The sequence below is a fragment of the Melanerpes formicivorus genome, unplaced genomic scaffold (genome assembly GCF_026170545.1).
Source record: "Melanerpes formicivorus ecotype bairdi unplaced genomic scaffold, bMelFor1.0.p_v2 SCAF_19, whole genome shotgun sequence".
Lineage (NCBI taxonomy): Eukaryota > Metazoa > Chordata > Aves > Piciformes > Picidae > Melanerpes > Melanerpes formicivorus.
The window spans coordinates 15,635,179-15,651,865 of record NW_027142371.1 but is presented as its reverse complement, the minus strand read 5'-3'; the positions used below and the strand labels follow the sequence as shown (position 1 = coordinate 15,651,865).

Genomic DNA, 16,687 nt, shown 5'->3' with positions numbered 1-16,687 from the left:
GCCATCTCCTCTTGCTCCACCACTTGCCCTGCACAGCTCCTGCCTGAGGAATGAGCTCCTGAGGTCCAAGCCCTCCGCTGTACAGCTCTGGCCAAGGCAGCTGAGGGAGGCAAGCAGAGAAATCAGGACTCAGGTTCAGAAGCTGAGCTCTCAAATGAGATCAGAGGCTGGTAATTAATAAAGTCAGATTTCAGTGCAATGAGAACCCTCTCCTGAGACCCAGCCTGCTGCTGCCTGCTGCTGATGGAAACACTGCAGCTGTAATTACACTGCTCAGAGCTCCGCACCGAGGGCAGCAGCTTCCTCCCGCTCAGCTCCTTCCCTCCCAGGTGACCAGGAGGTGGGGAAGGGAGGCTGGCAGGCAGCCCCCGGTGGTGGAGAGAGCAGGGCTGGGGCGGGCAGGGGTCCGGACGGGCAGGGGTCCGGACGGGCAGGGGTCCGGACGGGCAGGGCCCCGGGGCGGGCAGGGGTCCGGACGGGCAGGGAGGTCATCATGCAGCACCCTGGCAGAGATGCCCTGAGGCAGAGGGATGCAGTGGACTCCTCAGAAGACCACAGGCAGCTTTAGAACGATCCCATCACAAAGTGCCCCAGGCTGGCCGCAGAGGTCACTGTGGCCAACAGCCCTGCAGCCAGCAGGGACATCTCCAGAGGCTATGGCTACTGCCATTGGCCTCCTGGGCTGCAAGTGCCCATTGCTGGCTCCTCTCCAGCTTCTCCCCCACCAGCATCCCTACCGAGCTAAACCCCCTTCTTGTCCTGTGATGCTTTCCCTGGGAGAAGAGCCCGACCCCCACCTGGCTCCAGCCTCCTCTCAGGGAGCTGCAGAGAGCCAGAAGGTCTCCCCTCAGCCTCCTCTTCCCCAGGCTGAACACCCCCAGCTCCCTCAGCTGCTCCTCTCCAGACCTCTGCTACAGACTTCTCCAGGGGGCTGTAGGTGATCCCAGCTGGAGTTGGATATTTGTTGTGCACTTTCTGCCCCAGAGAGCACTCAGTGCTGTTTGTGGTGGCTGAAGCAGAACCTTTGCTTGGAGCAGGAGAGGCAGGAGGTGAGGAGAGGACTGCCTGTGTCCTCCAGCCCTGCAGGAGCCAGCAGCCCTCCATCACTGCAGACAGCTGGGACTGCACTGCACTAAGGGAGGGGGAGAGAGAGCAAAGTCAGTTTGCATGACCGAGCAGCATCATGGTTGCCAAGATACATAACCATGTTGCTCTCCTATTGATTATTTTGCTCTGCCATGCAATTTATCCAGGCTTCAGGGTACTTCAAAAAGGAACAAGGGGAGTTTGGAGCCGTGGGGCTCCTTGACCTAAGGTGCACCCAGCCCCAGGAGCAGCTCCCTTGCTTGGAAGGATCCTACACTGCCAACGTTCCAAAGGAGCAGAGACCCTCTCCCAGCTGCCAGCACAGGGCCTGAGCAGAGGGCACTCTGCAGCTTCCATCTCAGTGGGCAAGAGGGCAGTGGCCACCCTGGGCCACTCCAACTGTGCTTCAGCTCTGCTTGGCAAAAAGGGGACCCAGGGACCTCACATCTGCAGCCCACCCACACCTCAGTGCCAAGCACCCCTGGCATCACTCAGCACAGGCTCAGATCACAGAGTGCCTTGGGCTGGAAAGGACCTTAAAGGCCACCCAGCTGCAACCCCCTGCCATGGGCAGGGACACTTTCCACCAGCCCAGGCTGCTCAAGGCCTCATCCAGCCTGGCCTTCAGCACCTTCCTTGAGTCATTTCCATACAGTCCAGCACCTCAGTTCCTCATGCAGCATGAGGACTCTTGGGCTAGGGGCTGGTGTTGAAGCCCCAGCTCCACCTCCCACTCTCCTCAGCATCTCAGAAGCCTTTTTCACTACAGAGCTGAGACAATTCTTCCTCCTGCAGCCCTCTATCCTTTCCCTCTCTGCCTTGTGGCTCTCCTCAGCACAGGAGAGTAAGAAGTGTCCCTTCAGCTAGTGCAGGTGTGGGGGGGTGAAGATCAGGGCTGTGATGCCAGCTGATAGTGCAGAGCCCCAGCGATAAAGCTCCAAGATTCACTTGGAAACAGAGCCTGAGGCCATGAATACACAGCCAGAGCTGCAGCTCAGGATCTGTCCCAGGGAGCCTCTCCCTGGTGAAGGAAGGAGACACTTCCCTGTGTCTAAACATGCACCAAAGTAGCTGGAGGAAAGCACAGGGAGATGAGTGGGAAAGCAAGCTGGGGATTTTCTGGCAGAGCCTGGGTCCAGGGGAGCAGACAGCAAAGGCTGCAGCTGCTGCTCCTGCAGCCTCCTTTCATGTGAACAAAGAGGTTCTGACTATGGAGAGCCTCCACCTTCAGAGATCTGAGAATACAGCAGGTTGGAAGAGACCCTCAAAGGCCACCTTGTCCAACAGCCCCGCAGTTAGCAAGGACAACTCCAACTCCATCAGGTTGCCCAGAGCCACATCAGCTTTGCCCTTGAATGCCTCCAGGAGCAAGGCCTCCACCACCTCTCTGGGCAGCCTGTTCCAGTATTTGATCACCCTGACTGTGAAGGACTTCCTCCCACTGTCCAACTGCACTTCCAGCATTGGAAGGTGAGCAGCATCCTGCTCCAGACACACTGCCCTACCCTGCAGTGACATCCCAGAGCAGCCAGAGAAAGAGCAGAGCCCTGGCACAGCTCCTTAGGGAGGTAATAAATCTTCCTCTGGGAGAGGAGGAGGAGAGGAGAGAGCCTCAGAGCAATGGCTCCAGCCAGGCAAAGGAAGCTTTTGTCTGTCTCCAGCTGAGGATTCTTCCACCTGCTGCAACTGTCCTCAGCCTCGGGGCCAGGCTGAGGGGGTGAGAGGGGGGCTGAGGATGCAAATGCAGAGTGGGTGAAAAGCTCTTCTAGGAAGTGGGCAAGAGGAAGGCCACTTCAACTGGATGCTCTCCCAAACCTGCCAACCCCATTCTGACCTACAGCTTGGTGAGGGACAGTGCAGCACAGCCCTGGGAAGTCCTTCCCAGGGCATAAACTCATCAAAGCTTCAGTGAAGGAGTAAATTCTGCACCTTCCCTCTGCTTCTGGAAGCCGTGGGGCACGCTGCTAGCCAGGCACCACCAGCAGGGGCAGGGCAAATCATCCTCCCAGAGCTCTGCCCAGCTGTGCAGTGAGCCAAGGAGCTGCCCGGGAGCCAGCTCAGACCTGAGCCTGCCCCTTCTTTGTCCTTCCCAGCAGCAGCCTCCAGCCAGCAGCAGGCAAACAACCCTTCCTGCAGTCATAAATCCCCCACTAGTGAACAAAGCCCTCTGGTCTATGGGTGTGCTGGAGGAACTCACCCCTGGGTGCTCCTAGTTAACTGAACCAGAAGAGAAATGAAGGTCTCAGTGCATTGCTCACCCAGCTCCTTCATGTGCTTAGGAAGAAAATAAACCCCAGAGAGGCTGCTGGTGATCACCACTGCTCGTGACAAAGCCTCTCCTGGCATTTGCCTGCCTGGGCAGGGAGAAGCTGTCCTCATTCCACATCTCTCTGGCTGCTCCTTCCCTCCTGGCTACAGATATTGCTTTGGCTTTCTTTTCACAGCAGTTCTGCAATTCACAGCATCCCAGCATGGGGAGGTTGGAAGGGACCTCTGGAGACCATCCAGTCCAAGCCCCTGCTCCAGCCCAGCACCCACAGAGCCTGCCCAGCAGCACAGTGCCCAGGGGGGGTTGGAAGCTCTCCACACCAGGAGACTCCACAACCTCTCTGGGCAGCCTGCTCCAGGGCTCTGCTCCCTCACACCAAACAACTTTCTCCTCCTGGTCAGATGGAACCTCCTGGGTTCCACTCTGTGCCCATTGCTCCTTGTCCTGACCCTGGGCACCCCTGAGCAGAGCCTGGCCCCAGCCTCTTGCCCCCCACAGCTCCTTCAGCTCTTGCTGAGCATTGCTCAGCTCCCCTCTGGAGCTGCTCTGCTGCAGGCTCTCCTCAGAGAGCTGCTCCAGGCCCCTCTGTAGCTCCTGCTTTGACTTCCTTTCACATCTTCTGGTTCCAGATTGCTCATAGACAAAGTTGCCTCCAAAACTAAAGCAACAAACAAACAGAACCCCAAGCAACCAACAGCCACCCGGAGCTGAAACCACCTCCTTGATCCATTGAGCAACACACTTCAGACTCCCTGCCAGCCCAGGCAGAGGGGTTTGGAGTTTCCTTTATTAAAGCACACAAGTAGCCACCTAGGAAATAGTCATTTACACCACGGGGTGGGGCCAGGCAGAGCACCACTGCCCCTTCAGAGCAGACACCCAGAGCCTGCCCTGCAGCTGGCCAGCTGATCACAATCCCCTGGCCCCCACAGGCACAACACAAGAAAGCTTTATTGAGTTCTTTTTTTTCCCTTTCAAGGATTTTTTTGTTGCTGCTCTTCCAGCAGACTCCACGGAGCACTGACCAGAGCTGCCTAAAGACATCGACTGCAAGGGCCACAGAATCACCCAGAAGCTTAGAAAGGACACAGTTAGCACTTGGTTATGTGAGATTGCTGCAGCACAGCCACTGGAACAAAACCCTTAGGAGAGAAAGGAAGTGCCAAGCACTGGCAGGGGGACACAAACCTGTTAAGGAAACCCCTCCAAAGGGAGGGTGGCTGCAAACCCTCTCCTGTCCCCTCGTGGCACTGCAAGAAAAGTCACAGCACTCTTCTGGCTGGAAAAGGCCTCTGGGATCAAGCCCAGCTAGGATCAAGGCCAACCATCCACCCAGCTCCATCCTGGCCATTAAGCCACGTCCCAAAGGCTCATGGCCACAGGTTCCTGGCACACCTGCAGGGATGGTGACTCCACCACCTCCCTGGGCAGCCTGCTCTAATGTCTGAACAACCTCTGCCAGTGCCTGAAGAATCTGGCACTTGGTGCCCATCCTCATGCCCAGCCATGCCCAGCAGGCTGCCAGCCCACACCACAGCTGCTGGGCTGGGAAGACTCAAGGTTGCTCATCACCCAAGGCTGTCATTGTACACGAAGCCAACAACCACCAAACCCATTTTTAGCCAGGCACAGCTGCAGCTTGCCAGCAGCAGGCTTCTCAAGAGGTTCTTCTTGGCATGCCTGGAGGGTTGTAGGAGATTTCCTGGTGAGTGCTTGGGGATAAACATCCACTGCAAAGCGCCCAGACATCCTCCTCCCACTCCAGCGTTCAGGGGAAGCTCTAATTGCAAAGCTCACTCTGCTGCCCCTCCAGATTCCCAACCAAATGCTCACCAGCACAAACCTCTCCCAGCTCCAGCAGCTTGCAGGGGAGCTGGGTCCCACACGTGGGCCATGGGAATCCAGTCACTATTTTCAGCCCAACCAAAAGGGGAACACTCTACACAGGGAACATTGGATTCTTTTGTACAGCAGATATCAAAGACCAGGACAGCATCAAAATATTGCCAAGGAGATACATGGAGAATACAACATCCCAGAGACCAGGGCACAGGAAATATTCACATGAAGTCTGTACAGTCTGGGCCGTGCTGCCAGCTCTGGGGCTGGAGCTGACCTCCCCTCTCCCAGTGGAGGTGTGGTACCTTTGCTTCCCCATCACCACCACCAGCCACCACTGGCCAGGTTTCCCCAGCCTGCTGTGCTGCTGGGGGGTGGGAGTGGGGGGACACAAAGCTGCTGTGCTCCCCAGCAGTCACAGCTCTGCAGGAGTGCTTCCATTCCCACCCACCACGATGGGACATTCCCACAGAGCTCTGCCCTGCTGGGAGAGGGGGAAGAACAGCAACCTGTGGTTGGTGCCTCAGCAGCACCTCCCAGGTGCTGTCAGCATCATGGATCTCATTTCATTAAGAAAACAAATCCCCAAAGCCCACCTTGGGTGTGCTTTGTGCACCTCTGCTGGCGAGCAGGTGGGGCTGCTCTGGGCTACCCCTGCTGCCACAAGTGTCCATGTCTGGAGGAGCTGCCACAGGAGCTGCCATTCTGGCTTCACCAAAGTGGCTTTCCCCAGCACATTTAACAGAGAGGCCACATCCTTCCTCCCTCCTGTCAGTGAGGAAGGTCCCCAAGGCATGCTTGGCAGGATGGAATCCTGCCCTCGAGCACTAGAGATGGGTATCTACAGACACCTGCAATCCATCAGCACGATGGACAGACAGTTCGAGAAGTGATAGCAGCATGTAAACAAGGAGTCATGTCCCTTCCATCCATCTTCCCTTCCTCCTCTCCTGAGCTACATTCATCAGGTTTTGGCAGTCCCTCCTCACCGCCCCGCTCCCATCTCGAGGCGGAGCGGTGCCATCCGATCCCATCTGCGGAGCCGACGTTGGCCTCCCCTGGCTCCCAGCCACAGGGTAGGCTGAAATCCCTGTTCCACCAGCTCCCTCCTCTCTCTCTCTCTCCTTGCATCCTCCACGATGACTCATCCTGGAGACGATCTCAGGCTTTGTCTGATGGCTGCTGCCCGCTTTGGCTTCGGTGCAGTCTCACTTCAGAGCGGTGCCGCAGGAATCCAACCCGCGCAGGGTGAACCTCCTGGGCTGTGAGCGGCTCAAGCGGCCGCGGCAGGCACCCAGCGGTGCAACAGTTTGCAGTCAGTCTGCCTCCCAGCAGCAGAAGTGCAGGTTGCAGGAGCAATGCCCGGTTTAAACCCTTGGCTCCCAGAGCCGTTGCAAAGCGCAGGGCTCCGCGGGAAGCCAAGGGCCGGTCCCCAGCCCGGGGGCGCTGCGGCGGCAGCCGCGCCGCTGGGGCTCACGTTCTTCTGCATGCTCCTGCAGGATCCGGTTTGCCCAACCCCCAAAAGATTGTGGCCTCAGGTCTGGCCTCTCAGCCTGGAGGTCCTGCTAAAGAGCTGTTATCTGAGTCAGCTCCGAGGTGGGGGTGGTCGGACTCTGCTGGGTGACAGCCACCATGGGGATTTCCATGCCTAGTCAGGCCGGATTGTTAGTCCCCTCCGAGTTCTTGCAGGCGTAGGCCACGTCCTTGGCGATGCTGCACATCCTGTTGGACATCTGGAGCTCGGTCCTGAAGGCGGTGGGGAAGCAGAACTTCTTGAAGCAGGCCTTGAAGTTCTCATCCAGGAAGGCGTAGAGCACGGGGTTCAGGCTGCTGTTGGCGTACCCCAGGGCGGTGCAGAAGCAGGAGATGGCCAGCTCCAGCTCGCTCTCCGCCTTGGCGCCCAGGCACTGCACCAGCACAAAGATCTGGATGGGAGTCCAGCAGACGATGAAGACCGCCACCACCACCAGCACCATGCGGGTGATGCGCCGCAGGTTGCGGTCCTTCTCCTTGGAGCCCGAGAGCACGCGGACGTTCTTGAGCCGCCGGATCATCAGGCTGTAGCAGACGGTGATGATCAGCACGGGGATCATAAAGGAGAAGAGAAAGACACAGATGCCAAACACTGGATCCCAGTAATCCACAGGTGAAGGCAGTTTGATCAGACAATCGATTTCTGCGAGGGGGCAAAGAGAAAGGAGAAGCAGGTCAGCAGAGCCGGCCAAGAAGCGAGGCTCCTGCACCTTCGGTGCGGTCTGGGCGTGCTTGGAGCTGGCAAAGCAGGAGCAGGCGTGCAGAAAGGAAAGGGCTAAGACGGGCAGGCAGGCAGGAAAGGGCTAAGACGGGCAGGCAGGCAGGAAAGGGCTAAGACGGCTCCACGGCAGAGCTCCCCACACTGATGGTGCCGGGGAGCCACGGGGAGGGCTACAAGCCCAGGGCTCCCCTGGCCACCGCCACCTCCCACCCCCGGGGTGGGCTTTTACTGACCGTTGTTCTCGTTCTCTGCAGACCCCATCACCATTGCTGGGATGCCGAAGACAGAGGCCAGGGCCCAGATGCAGACGTTGACCACCTTGGCCTTGTGCGGCGTGCGGATGTCCAGGGCCTTGATGGGGTGGCAGATGGCGATGTAGCGATCCACGCTCATCATGGTCAGGGTGAAGGTGCTGGTGAACATGTTGTAGTAGTCTATGGAGATGGCAATCTTGCAGAGCACGTTGCCGAAGGGCCAGAAGCCCAGGAAGGTGTCTGTCCCCTGGAAGGGTAAGGTCATCAGGCACAAGGTGTCGGCCAGGGCGAGGTTAAAGATGTAAATGTTGGTTGCTGTCTTCATCTTGGTGAACCTGCAGTGGAGGAAAGGAGCAGTGGTGAGAGCCCCAGCTGCCACCACAGGGACGACATGGGAGACTACTGGAGGAGGCCTTCTGCTGCTCTGGGAAGGAGGTGGTGCAGCTTTCTCCTGGAGCAAGGTTGACTTCTCGTGGCTGCTCTCAACCTCACCATCCCCCAACCTGTGCTGCAAAGATCCCAGCCCAGGTGGTGCAGGACCTTGCACTTGGCCTTGTGGAAGCACCATGGCTCCTTCTGAAGAATGGGAAGGTTGTGGATGCAGCCAGGAGTCAGCTCTGCTTCAGGAGGGGTTTTGTCCCTTCCCTGTTACTTTATTGCACAAACTGCCTGCCCCAAGGGGAGCTTCACCTGGCTCTGCTGGCAGGCAGCTCCTTCGGCACGTGGAGACGGTGCAGGGAGAGAGTGATCAACCCACCCAGAGGTCCCTGCAGAGGCTGCAGAAATGGGAGCTCAGTGGTGACTCTGGGACCCAGTCCAACACTTCAGCTGCAGGATGTTGCTCTTCTGGGCAGCAAAGAGCTCCAGCAGCTATAATTCTAACCCTGCAGCTCCTCTCTGGTTGACTCCACCAAGGGCCTGTGCAGAAAGGCTGCCAGGGAGGGCAGGCGATGGAGTGTGCTAATGGAGAGCAAGTCCAGTGGAGGGGAAGACTTAAAGCCAGAAACCACAGCACTGTTCCCAGCCTGATGTGAGCTGAGCTATCACAGGCTCTGATCTGACCTAAGAAAAGCTCTTTTTTGTCAAACCAGAACAGCAAACTCTCAACTCCACTCTGCAGCACTGGGCCCACCCCAACAAGCTGAGCTTCAGCCCCCTGGATGCCACATCCCTGGAACCCTTCCTCTGCCCGGGGCTCTGAGCAGCCTGCTCTGGCTGCAGGCGCCCCTGCTGACTGCAGGGGGGCAGGAGGAGGTGACCTTTAGAGGTCCCTTCCCACCCAAACCACTCCAGAACGTTAGGATTCTTTCCTCAGCAGCACCCTGAGGTGAGAGCAGAGTCACCTCCCCTCCTCCCCTCCCTCCCCCAGCACAAGGACCTGCAGAGGAGACACTCCCCCCCCCCCCCCCCCCCCCAACTTACCACCTACCTGCAAGGAGACTTTTTGTGTTGAGGCTGATTTTGTTCTCTTGAGATGTGGAGGATATTAATTTGCTCCTAATTAATTACTTGCAGCTCCACTTCCTCTGCACACCGAGGGCCAGCAGCCCTCATCCCACCCAAGCAATGTTCCCAAACACTTCCAGAATGTTCAGTACAAACAAACACAACAAAAGAATCAATGAATCACTTCTCGGTGGATTAACCTCTGGTTCCCTGTCCCCTGGGAACCGAGAGTGTTCTCTTGCTTAATCTAGACCCCCAAAAAGAGGAAGAATTAAACTCCCAGGCTTTAGGAGGCAGCTAAGGGCCCCTCCGCGGCGCAGCTCTGATGGATAAGCCGCTGGCCTCCATGAAGAACATTAGCTCCCTGCTGAGCCACTTTCTTGCACTCAATCACAGAGGCAATTTCCTAATGGAGCATCTCCCACAGGGCAGTTCTCAGCTCTCCCTCCTGCTCTACCTTCATCACAAAAGTAATCTCCTCTCCTCCCGGCTGCTGAAGCCCGAGAGGGAAAGCGCCTGGGTATCAGCTCAGCACTCAGCTTCTCCCTCCTTCTGCTGTGCTAAGTGGACCTCAGGCAGCACTGCCTGGAACAAAGATGTGCTCCAGCGAGGAGAACCTGCGATTTGGGAGAGCAGGAGATGGGTTGGAAGCAGCTCTGGGGTCCTGCTTTCCACCCTGGCAAAATGCAAACCTGTTGCTGGGTCATGCCTCCTCCTCCTCCACCCAGCCACGGCAGGGTGCAGGCAGCAAGCAGCTCCAGATGCCCCAGGGCCAAGGTCCAGCTGACTGCAGCAAACCTACAACCCAAACTGTGACTGCAGACACCAGGGCAGGAGGAGCAGAGCAAGGACTTCAGCCCTGGGGAGCCATGAGCATAGACTCCTAGAAGGGATTGGGTTGAAAGAGATCTTTAGAGGTCATCCAGCCCAAAGCCCTGCAGTCAGCAGGGACAGCTGGAGCAGGCTGCTCAGAGCCCCAACCACCCTGAACCACTCCAGGATCTCCTGATCTCCAGGAGCTCTTTATTTCTCAGAGCCTCTCAAACTGACATTCACAGCTCCAGCTAATTGGGATGCAGACAGTGCTGCTCACCTTGAGCAGCTCCCTCCAGTCCCACCCCACGCCCTGGCACCAGTGACAGCCTCTGCCACCCTCCCCAGACACAGGCAGGGAAGCAAAACAGAGCAGAAAAGGCTCAGGGAGGATCTTTCTGATGAGCTGCTCCCACCCTTTGGCAGTGCCATGCCAGCACCAGCTCGGTGGCATCTCTGCTCCCAGCCAGCTCCCAGGCTGGATGAGGCTGACACTTGGTCTGGCACCTACCAGCCTGTGTCCTCCTGGCCATACACCCACACCATGCTTGTCCCTGCTGCTCTCAGCACCTTCCCAAAGCCCCTCCAGCCTGAAATCATCCAATCCAAGCCAGTTTATCCTCAATGGTTCAACAGGTGACAAAAACCCCAGAGGAGCCAGGAAGGACAAATTTCCATCCCTTTGGCCTTGGCAGCCAGATGCTCCCCAGAGCAGCTGCTGAGAGCCACACAAAGCCCAGCAATTACCTGGCAGTGCTTAGCAGAGTCTGGGGGGGGTCTGTCACCAGTCAGGGTGAGCAGCAAGGATTCTGGACAGATGATTTTCTTGCCTTTTGAGTCTCACTGAGTGATAGTGGTGCCCCCACTCCCTCCTCAAGGTGCTGCCTAGGGAGCAGAGTGGATGAGGACATTGCATGGCCATGAAGATAATCAGAAGGCTGCAGCAGCTCTTCTACAGAGACAGGCTGAGAGTTGGGGCTGTTCAGCCTGGGGAAGAGAAGGCTCCAGGGACACCCTGGAGCAGCCTTGCAGTGCCTGAAGGGAGCTGCAGGCAGGCTGGGGAGGGACTGTTCAGAAGGGGCTGTGGGGATAGGATGAGAGGCAATGGCTTGAAACTAGGGCAGGGCAGATTTAGGCTGGACAGCAGGAGGAAATTCTTCACAGTGAGGCTGGTGAGACACTGGCACAGGTTGCTCAGGGAGGTGGTGGTGGTGGCCTCATCCCTGGAGACATTCAAGGTCAAACCTGATGTGGCCCTGAACAACCTGCACTAGTGGAGATGCCCTGCTGCCTGCAGGGGGTTTGTTTGGTCGAGAAGACCTTGGAGGGTCCCTTCCAAGCCTTTGCATTCTATGATTCTTTGATCTCTGCCATGCTGAGGACAGAGGCTGCAAAATCCTCTGCACAGATGCCCAGACAGCCCTGAGCATGTGCACAGCCACCAGCAGGGGTGCTTTGGTCTGAGGTCTAGGAAGGTCTCATCCCTGTTCATGTGCTGCAGCTCTTCCCACACCTCTGCTGAGCTACTCCAGTCCTAAGTGCTGCTGGGAGCTGCCCAGCCCTTGGAAAGCACTGGGGGCTGAGTCCCACAGCCCACAGCTCAGAATCACTGCTGCACGTGGCTAATTCCTTCCCACTCATCCCCCCCAAGCCAGGAGAAACCACCAGCCCTCCACCACACACTGGGGGCACAAGCTCTGCCTTAGCAGGGCCACAGATGGCTGCTGTGACCACTCTGCCTGAGCCCAGCTGCTCTGTGCTGCTGGGGCACGGAGCCTGGGCAGCTGCAGACCTGCCCCTGGCATCCACTGCCACACCAAGCCCCCTCCTGCTCACCTCCCTGCCCTGCCCCAGCTCTGCTCACTCTGCACAGCACAGAGCCCTGGCTGTGGGTTTCCCCTCCCTGAACAATTGTCCTTTTAGTTTTCCAAGAACGACTGGAAGAGGCAGAGCTGGAGAGAGCTGAGGTCTCAGATGGCTCCTCCAGCATCCCCTGGGGCCAGGCTGTGCTGAAGAGGCTGAATTTCAGCTCAGACACGCAGCTGCTCCAGGCTCTTCCCTTCAAAAGCTTTCTATTAAGAAATCTGCATCTCTGCAGTGTCATAATTAACTTCATTTCCCTGTCTCACCACAGCCAGCTGCCCTCACCCCTGTTCCCAGGGACTGATGCCATCTCCGAGCACAATAACAGCTGGCACAACCACCCCCAAGGCAGCCTGCCCAGTCCAGGCACCTTCCCATCATTTCCCTCCTCCTAAAGCATCACCTGGAAGCAGTAAATGGAACTGGAGGAGGCTGACTGCCCTAATCTGCCTAAACAGCTGCTTAAAATGCTCCAGAACAGCCTCCCTCAGCTGGAGAGCTGAGCTGGGCATCCTCAGCGCTCTGCTGGGCTCCCAACAGGGAGCTGCTGCAGAAGGAAGTGCCCAAGAAAGGAGACATCACTCCCATGGGGGCCTGACCCTGGTGAGCAGAGACAAGCTTGATCCAGAGCAGCACTGGTGAGCTTCACAGCAGCAGGACAGAGCTGGGGACAGCAGCTGGGATCTGAAGCTGCCCAGGGAGGTGGTGGAGTCCCCAGCCCTGGAGCTGTTCAGGAACCCTGTGGCCATGGCACTGGGGAACAGGGTTTGGTGGCCAACAGGGTTTGGTGGCCAACAGGGTTTGGTGGCCAACAGGGTTTGGTGGCCAACAGGGTTTGGTGGCCATGGTGCTGTTGGGTCAAGGTTGGCTCAATGGTCTTGGAGGTCTTTGCCAACCCAGGCAGTTCTATGACCCTTGGAACCAGTGGAGGGCTGAGGTCTGTCACACCCTGTGCAGCAACCTCTGGGTCTGCATCACTTCCCTCCCCACGAGCCATGGCTCAGCCACCCCCAGGGCCACTGCAAGAACAAATCATCCCTCCCCTTCTCTGCTTTTGGGATGAGAAGTGAAGCTCTTGGCCAGCCTTGCAGGACTCAGGCAGTAAGGCAGAGGACCCTCAGCAGCTTTGTTTGCCCTCTCTGCTCCCAGGCCCTCCCTGCCTCATGCTGTTCCCCTGCCCAGCTCAGTGATGAAGAGCAGCACAGGAAGTGTGTGCAGGGGAGAGGAATCTGCAGGAGGGAGGGGAGGCTTTATCTGCCCTGACAAGGAGCTCCACAAGGAGCAGGCAGAACAAAGCCACAGCTGAGGCAGGTTTCCACAACAGACCCTTTACTGTCCAGGAAACCTTGCTCCTGAGAAGAGCTCTTCTCAGCCTCATCCAAAGAGTGCTGCTCAGCACCGGGGGGGGCTGACAGCCAGACCCTCATGGGCTCTCCTATTCCTCACCCCAAAACCACAGCAAGCATCAGTGGGGTGGAGGCTGGGTCCTGCAGCAGAGAGAACAACCCAGAGGGGGCTTCAGATTTGGATTTGTTTGGTGAAGTCCAAGGAGGTTTTAAACTTTCCCTTGGCACTGAGAAGCAAAACAAAACAAAAACCCCAAACCAAGCAACTCACTGGAGAGGAGCAAAGAAGCCTTCCTGATCCTTCCACTTCCTCACTGGAGAGGAGCAAAGAAGCCTTCCTGATCCTTCCATTTCCTCCAGTGCTGACATTAGAATCCTGATGTTTCCCAACATCTCTAATTTATCACCAGATTTGCTCCTGACCTCTGACTGGACAATGAAAGCAGGTTGGAGAGTAAGATGCTGAGCAGAGAGCCAAGAGCTGCAGATACCTACCAAACCATGGAGCACCACAGGAGAGCTTCAGCTGGAAGAGACCCTCAAGATCATTGAGTCCAACCTTCAAACCAAGCCCAGCATGGCCCCATTTCCCTGGCCAGAACTCAGCTTTGGTCTCAACCATCAGTGAGCTCCCAGAAGACACTGATGGGGACAAGCAGCAACTTCTACACACGACCTAGCTCCTCACTTATCACTTCCCCAGCAGGCACAGGTCAAGGGCCCCCTCCACACCTCATTAGACCTCTCCAGGCAGGATCCTGCTGCCCCCATCCCAATGAGACCTCTGCAGACAAGAAGGTTTCTGCCAAGGTTTCCCCTCCAGACACAGGTCCAAGGTTCACACATGGGACAAGGACTCCCAGCCCATCTCAGCCATACCCAGGGAGCTGCATCACCAGGGGACAGACACTGCTGACACTCCCAGGCACCCACAAACTCCATGCCTCCTCCAATCATTGCTGCTACACTGAGGAGAAACCTCTCCAAACGTGGCTCTGCTGCATCACAAACCTCTTCTGCCCATCCCAGCTCCCCAGAGCCCATGTGAGCTCCTCAGTGGGGAGAGCACAGAGAGGTGGCCTGATGACAGCTGTGTCACTTCACCCTGTAGCAGAGACTGTGTCACCCTTCACCAGCCTGTGATGCCCAAGAGTTCACTTGGCAGCATCTCCCCCAGCCTGTGTGTGTGTTGAAGGGAAAGATGCTTTGGAAGCTGCAGAGTTCCTGGCAGGAGCAAGATTTAATCTCATCAGCTCCTGAGTACCTGCCTGCTAAATATTTTCATCCTCTGTTGGAGGAGAAAACTAATTCCCCCCTGTCTGTTCCCTGCTGGCAGCCTCCACCTGCAGCAGGAACCTGTCTAAAATGGAAGCTCTCTCCTCAGCATGCAGGTGGAGATCAGAAGGGGCTGGCACAGCCACAGCCCTGAAGGTGGCATAAAGCTGGCTCTGTACTTGCAGAGGGGAAGGAGGTTTCTGATTCCAGGAAATGGGGAGGTTGGAACCACAGCAGAAGCAGACAGGAACACTTAACATGCCCACAACGTGCAGGGAGGCTGGGCAGCGCCGCTGGAGTGCTGCATGCTGCGTGCTCCAGCCCTCTGCAAAGCTCCCCCTGCCCTCCCACCTCCAGCAGCAGGAGCCAGAGAGGCTGCCCTCGCCTCTGAGCGTCCTGCCACATCTGATTCGTGCCTGGAGCTCCCAAGGAGTTGGGAGAGCCACACTTGGGGTTTGTTTTCCCCCTCTAAACCTAAGAGCAAGCCTGCCAGCAGCTCCTTTCCCTTGTGATCACATTCAGCTTTGGAAAGCTCCAGCTCCCAGATGGAGCAGCACCTGCAGCCACAGCTGGGGTGCTGGACACAGAGGGAGAGGTCCTGTCCCAGCTGCAGCAGGCCCTGGCAGCAGGAGGCTCCCCACGCTCAGCCCTCCCCAGGGACACCCAGCCCCCCGCCCGGCACTTCGCCACAGCCCAGCGTGTCTGGGGAGCGGATCTGGTCACCCCCTTCCATTCTCAGGGTTAAACTTTAGGAGGCACCAGAGGGCAGCTGAAAGCTGGTGGGGAAGCTTCATCGCAGCCTGGGGAGGGAGAGAGACAAACAGAACCCAAGCAGTAAAGCCAATGTCACATCGTCTGCCCCTCCAGCGCCCCGCACTGCCAGGGCAGCGCCTGCCCCCTGCGCCTGCCCCCTGCGCCTGCCCCCGGGACGAGCCGGGACAGGGCCGGCCCCGCTCCCGGCCCCGCTCCCGGCCCTCCCCGCAGCTCCCCTGCGTGCCCTACCTGATGATCACATACATCACGGAGCAGTTGCCCACCAGCCCCACGATGCAGACAATGGAGTAGACAACCACGATGGTGATCTTGATGCTGAGTGGCAGGAAGCTGTCCCCGGTGCCGTTGTTGAACCAGTTGCTGGGGAGGAAGCTCAGGTTGAGCATGGAGGAGTCGTTCAGCAGCTTCCGCAGGTCAGGGTCCTCCAGGATGTGGGCAGGGAAGAGTGGATCCATCCTGCAACACCAGCCTGTGCCAGGCACCTGGGGCACCAAAGAGGCAGTTTAAGATCTGCTGATCAATGAGGGATCAATGCAGGGTCGCAGCCAAGCAGCGCCGGAGAGGGTTTTGCTGCTGGGGACAGCACAGCTCCCTCCCCCCGCCAAGAAACCTCTCCAAGAGCAATTTAACAGGAAGCAGCCCCCAGAGCTTGGTGCATTCTGAGCTCACATCCCCACACCACCGGCACTGGGGACACGCAGGCTGCGCCCCCGCCCCGGCGCTCCCGAGCCTGGGGTGCTCCTACCCGCAGGCTGGGGACTCCTCACATGCAGCCCCGTGCCCCCCAACACCTCCCAGCGCCCCCCGCATCCTTCCGCTGGGGCTGGGGGCTCGCCCTGCTGCTGGGGCACGGCCGCCCCTTCCCCAGCCCTGGCGAACAGAGGAGGCAAAGCCCCAAGCCGACAATAAGCTGCTTACCTGCCGGGGGTGCGGGGGGGGTCCGTTCTAACGCAGCTCCGGAGCGGGCTGCGCACCCCTTGGCCGCATCCAGACACCCCCGGGCTGGGAGGAGCGGGGGCAGAAATGGGCTGCGGGCACAGCCGGGGGGGCGATGCGGCGGATGGAGGGGGGGCGAAAGGCTGCTCCTGGCAGGCAGCGATGCAGGCAGGGATGCTGCCAGCGCTGGGGGCTGCACCCCGGAGCCCACGTTTTTAAGGAAAAGGGAGGGATGTGGGGAGAGGGAGGAGGAAGGAGGAGGGAGGAAGGACGGCGGCTGGGCAGAGCCAGCCCCGGCTGCTTGTCTTCTCCCACTGCGTAAGAGAAGAGCGGGAGGGGAGAGGAGGAAAAGAAGACAGGAGAATAAAACACTAAATAACGAAACACGAAGGGCAAAGAGCCCCAAGATGCGACACCCCCCCCCCGCCGCCCCACCCCTGCAGCAAGGAAAAGGGGAGGGGGGTCCAGCATCACCACCCCACGCCTAGAGCAGGGGTGGGGGATCCACCATCGCCATCCCCACCCCCGGAGC

The 16,687-nt window shown here is 58.2% G+C and overlaps 1 protein-coding gene across 1 annotated transcript; it reads right to left on the bottom strand.

The window, feature by feature from the left end:
* Nucleotides 1-6,636: 6,636 nt before the first annotated feature.
* Nucleotides 6,637-16,326, bottom strand: OPRL1 (opioid related nociceptin receptor 1). Its single transcript, XM_068150421.1, has 4 exons — nucleotides 16,138-16,326; nucleotides 15,448-15,701; nucleotides 7,682-8,037; nucleotides 6,637-7,370 (listed from the first exon to the last, which is right to left on the bottom strand). Exons 2-4 carry the CDS (start codon nucleotides 15,672-15,674, stop codon nucleotides 6,847-6,849), a joined length of 1,107 nt encoding a protein of 368 aa, XP_068006522.1. The 5' UTR covers nucleotides 15,675-15,701; nucleotides 16,138-16,326; the 3' UTR covers nucleotides 6,637-6,846.
* Between the last annotated feature and the right edge of the window lie 361 nt (nucleotides 16,327-16,687).

Coding starts and splice junctions, on each gene's coding strand:
- OPRL1 (XM_068150421.1), bottom strand. CDS start 15,674: ATGGATCCACTCTTCCCTGCCCACATCCTGGAGGACCCTGACCTGCGG. Junction 8,038..15,447: donor GTGATGTATGTGATCATCAG/GTAGGGCACGCA, acceptor CCTCCACTGCAG/GTTCACCAAGATGAAGACAG. Junction 7,371..7,681: donor TGCAGAGAACGAGAACAACG/GTCAGTAAAAGC, acceptor GCCCCCTCGCAG/AAATCGATTGTCTGATCAAA.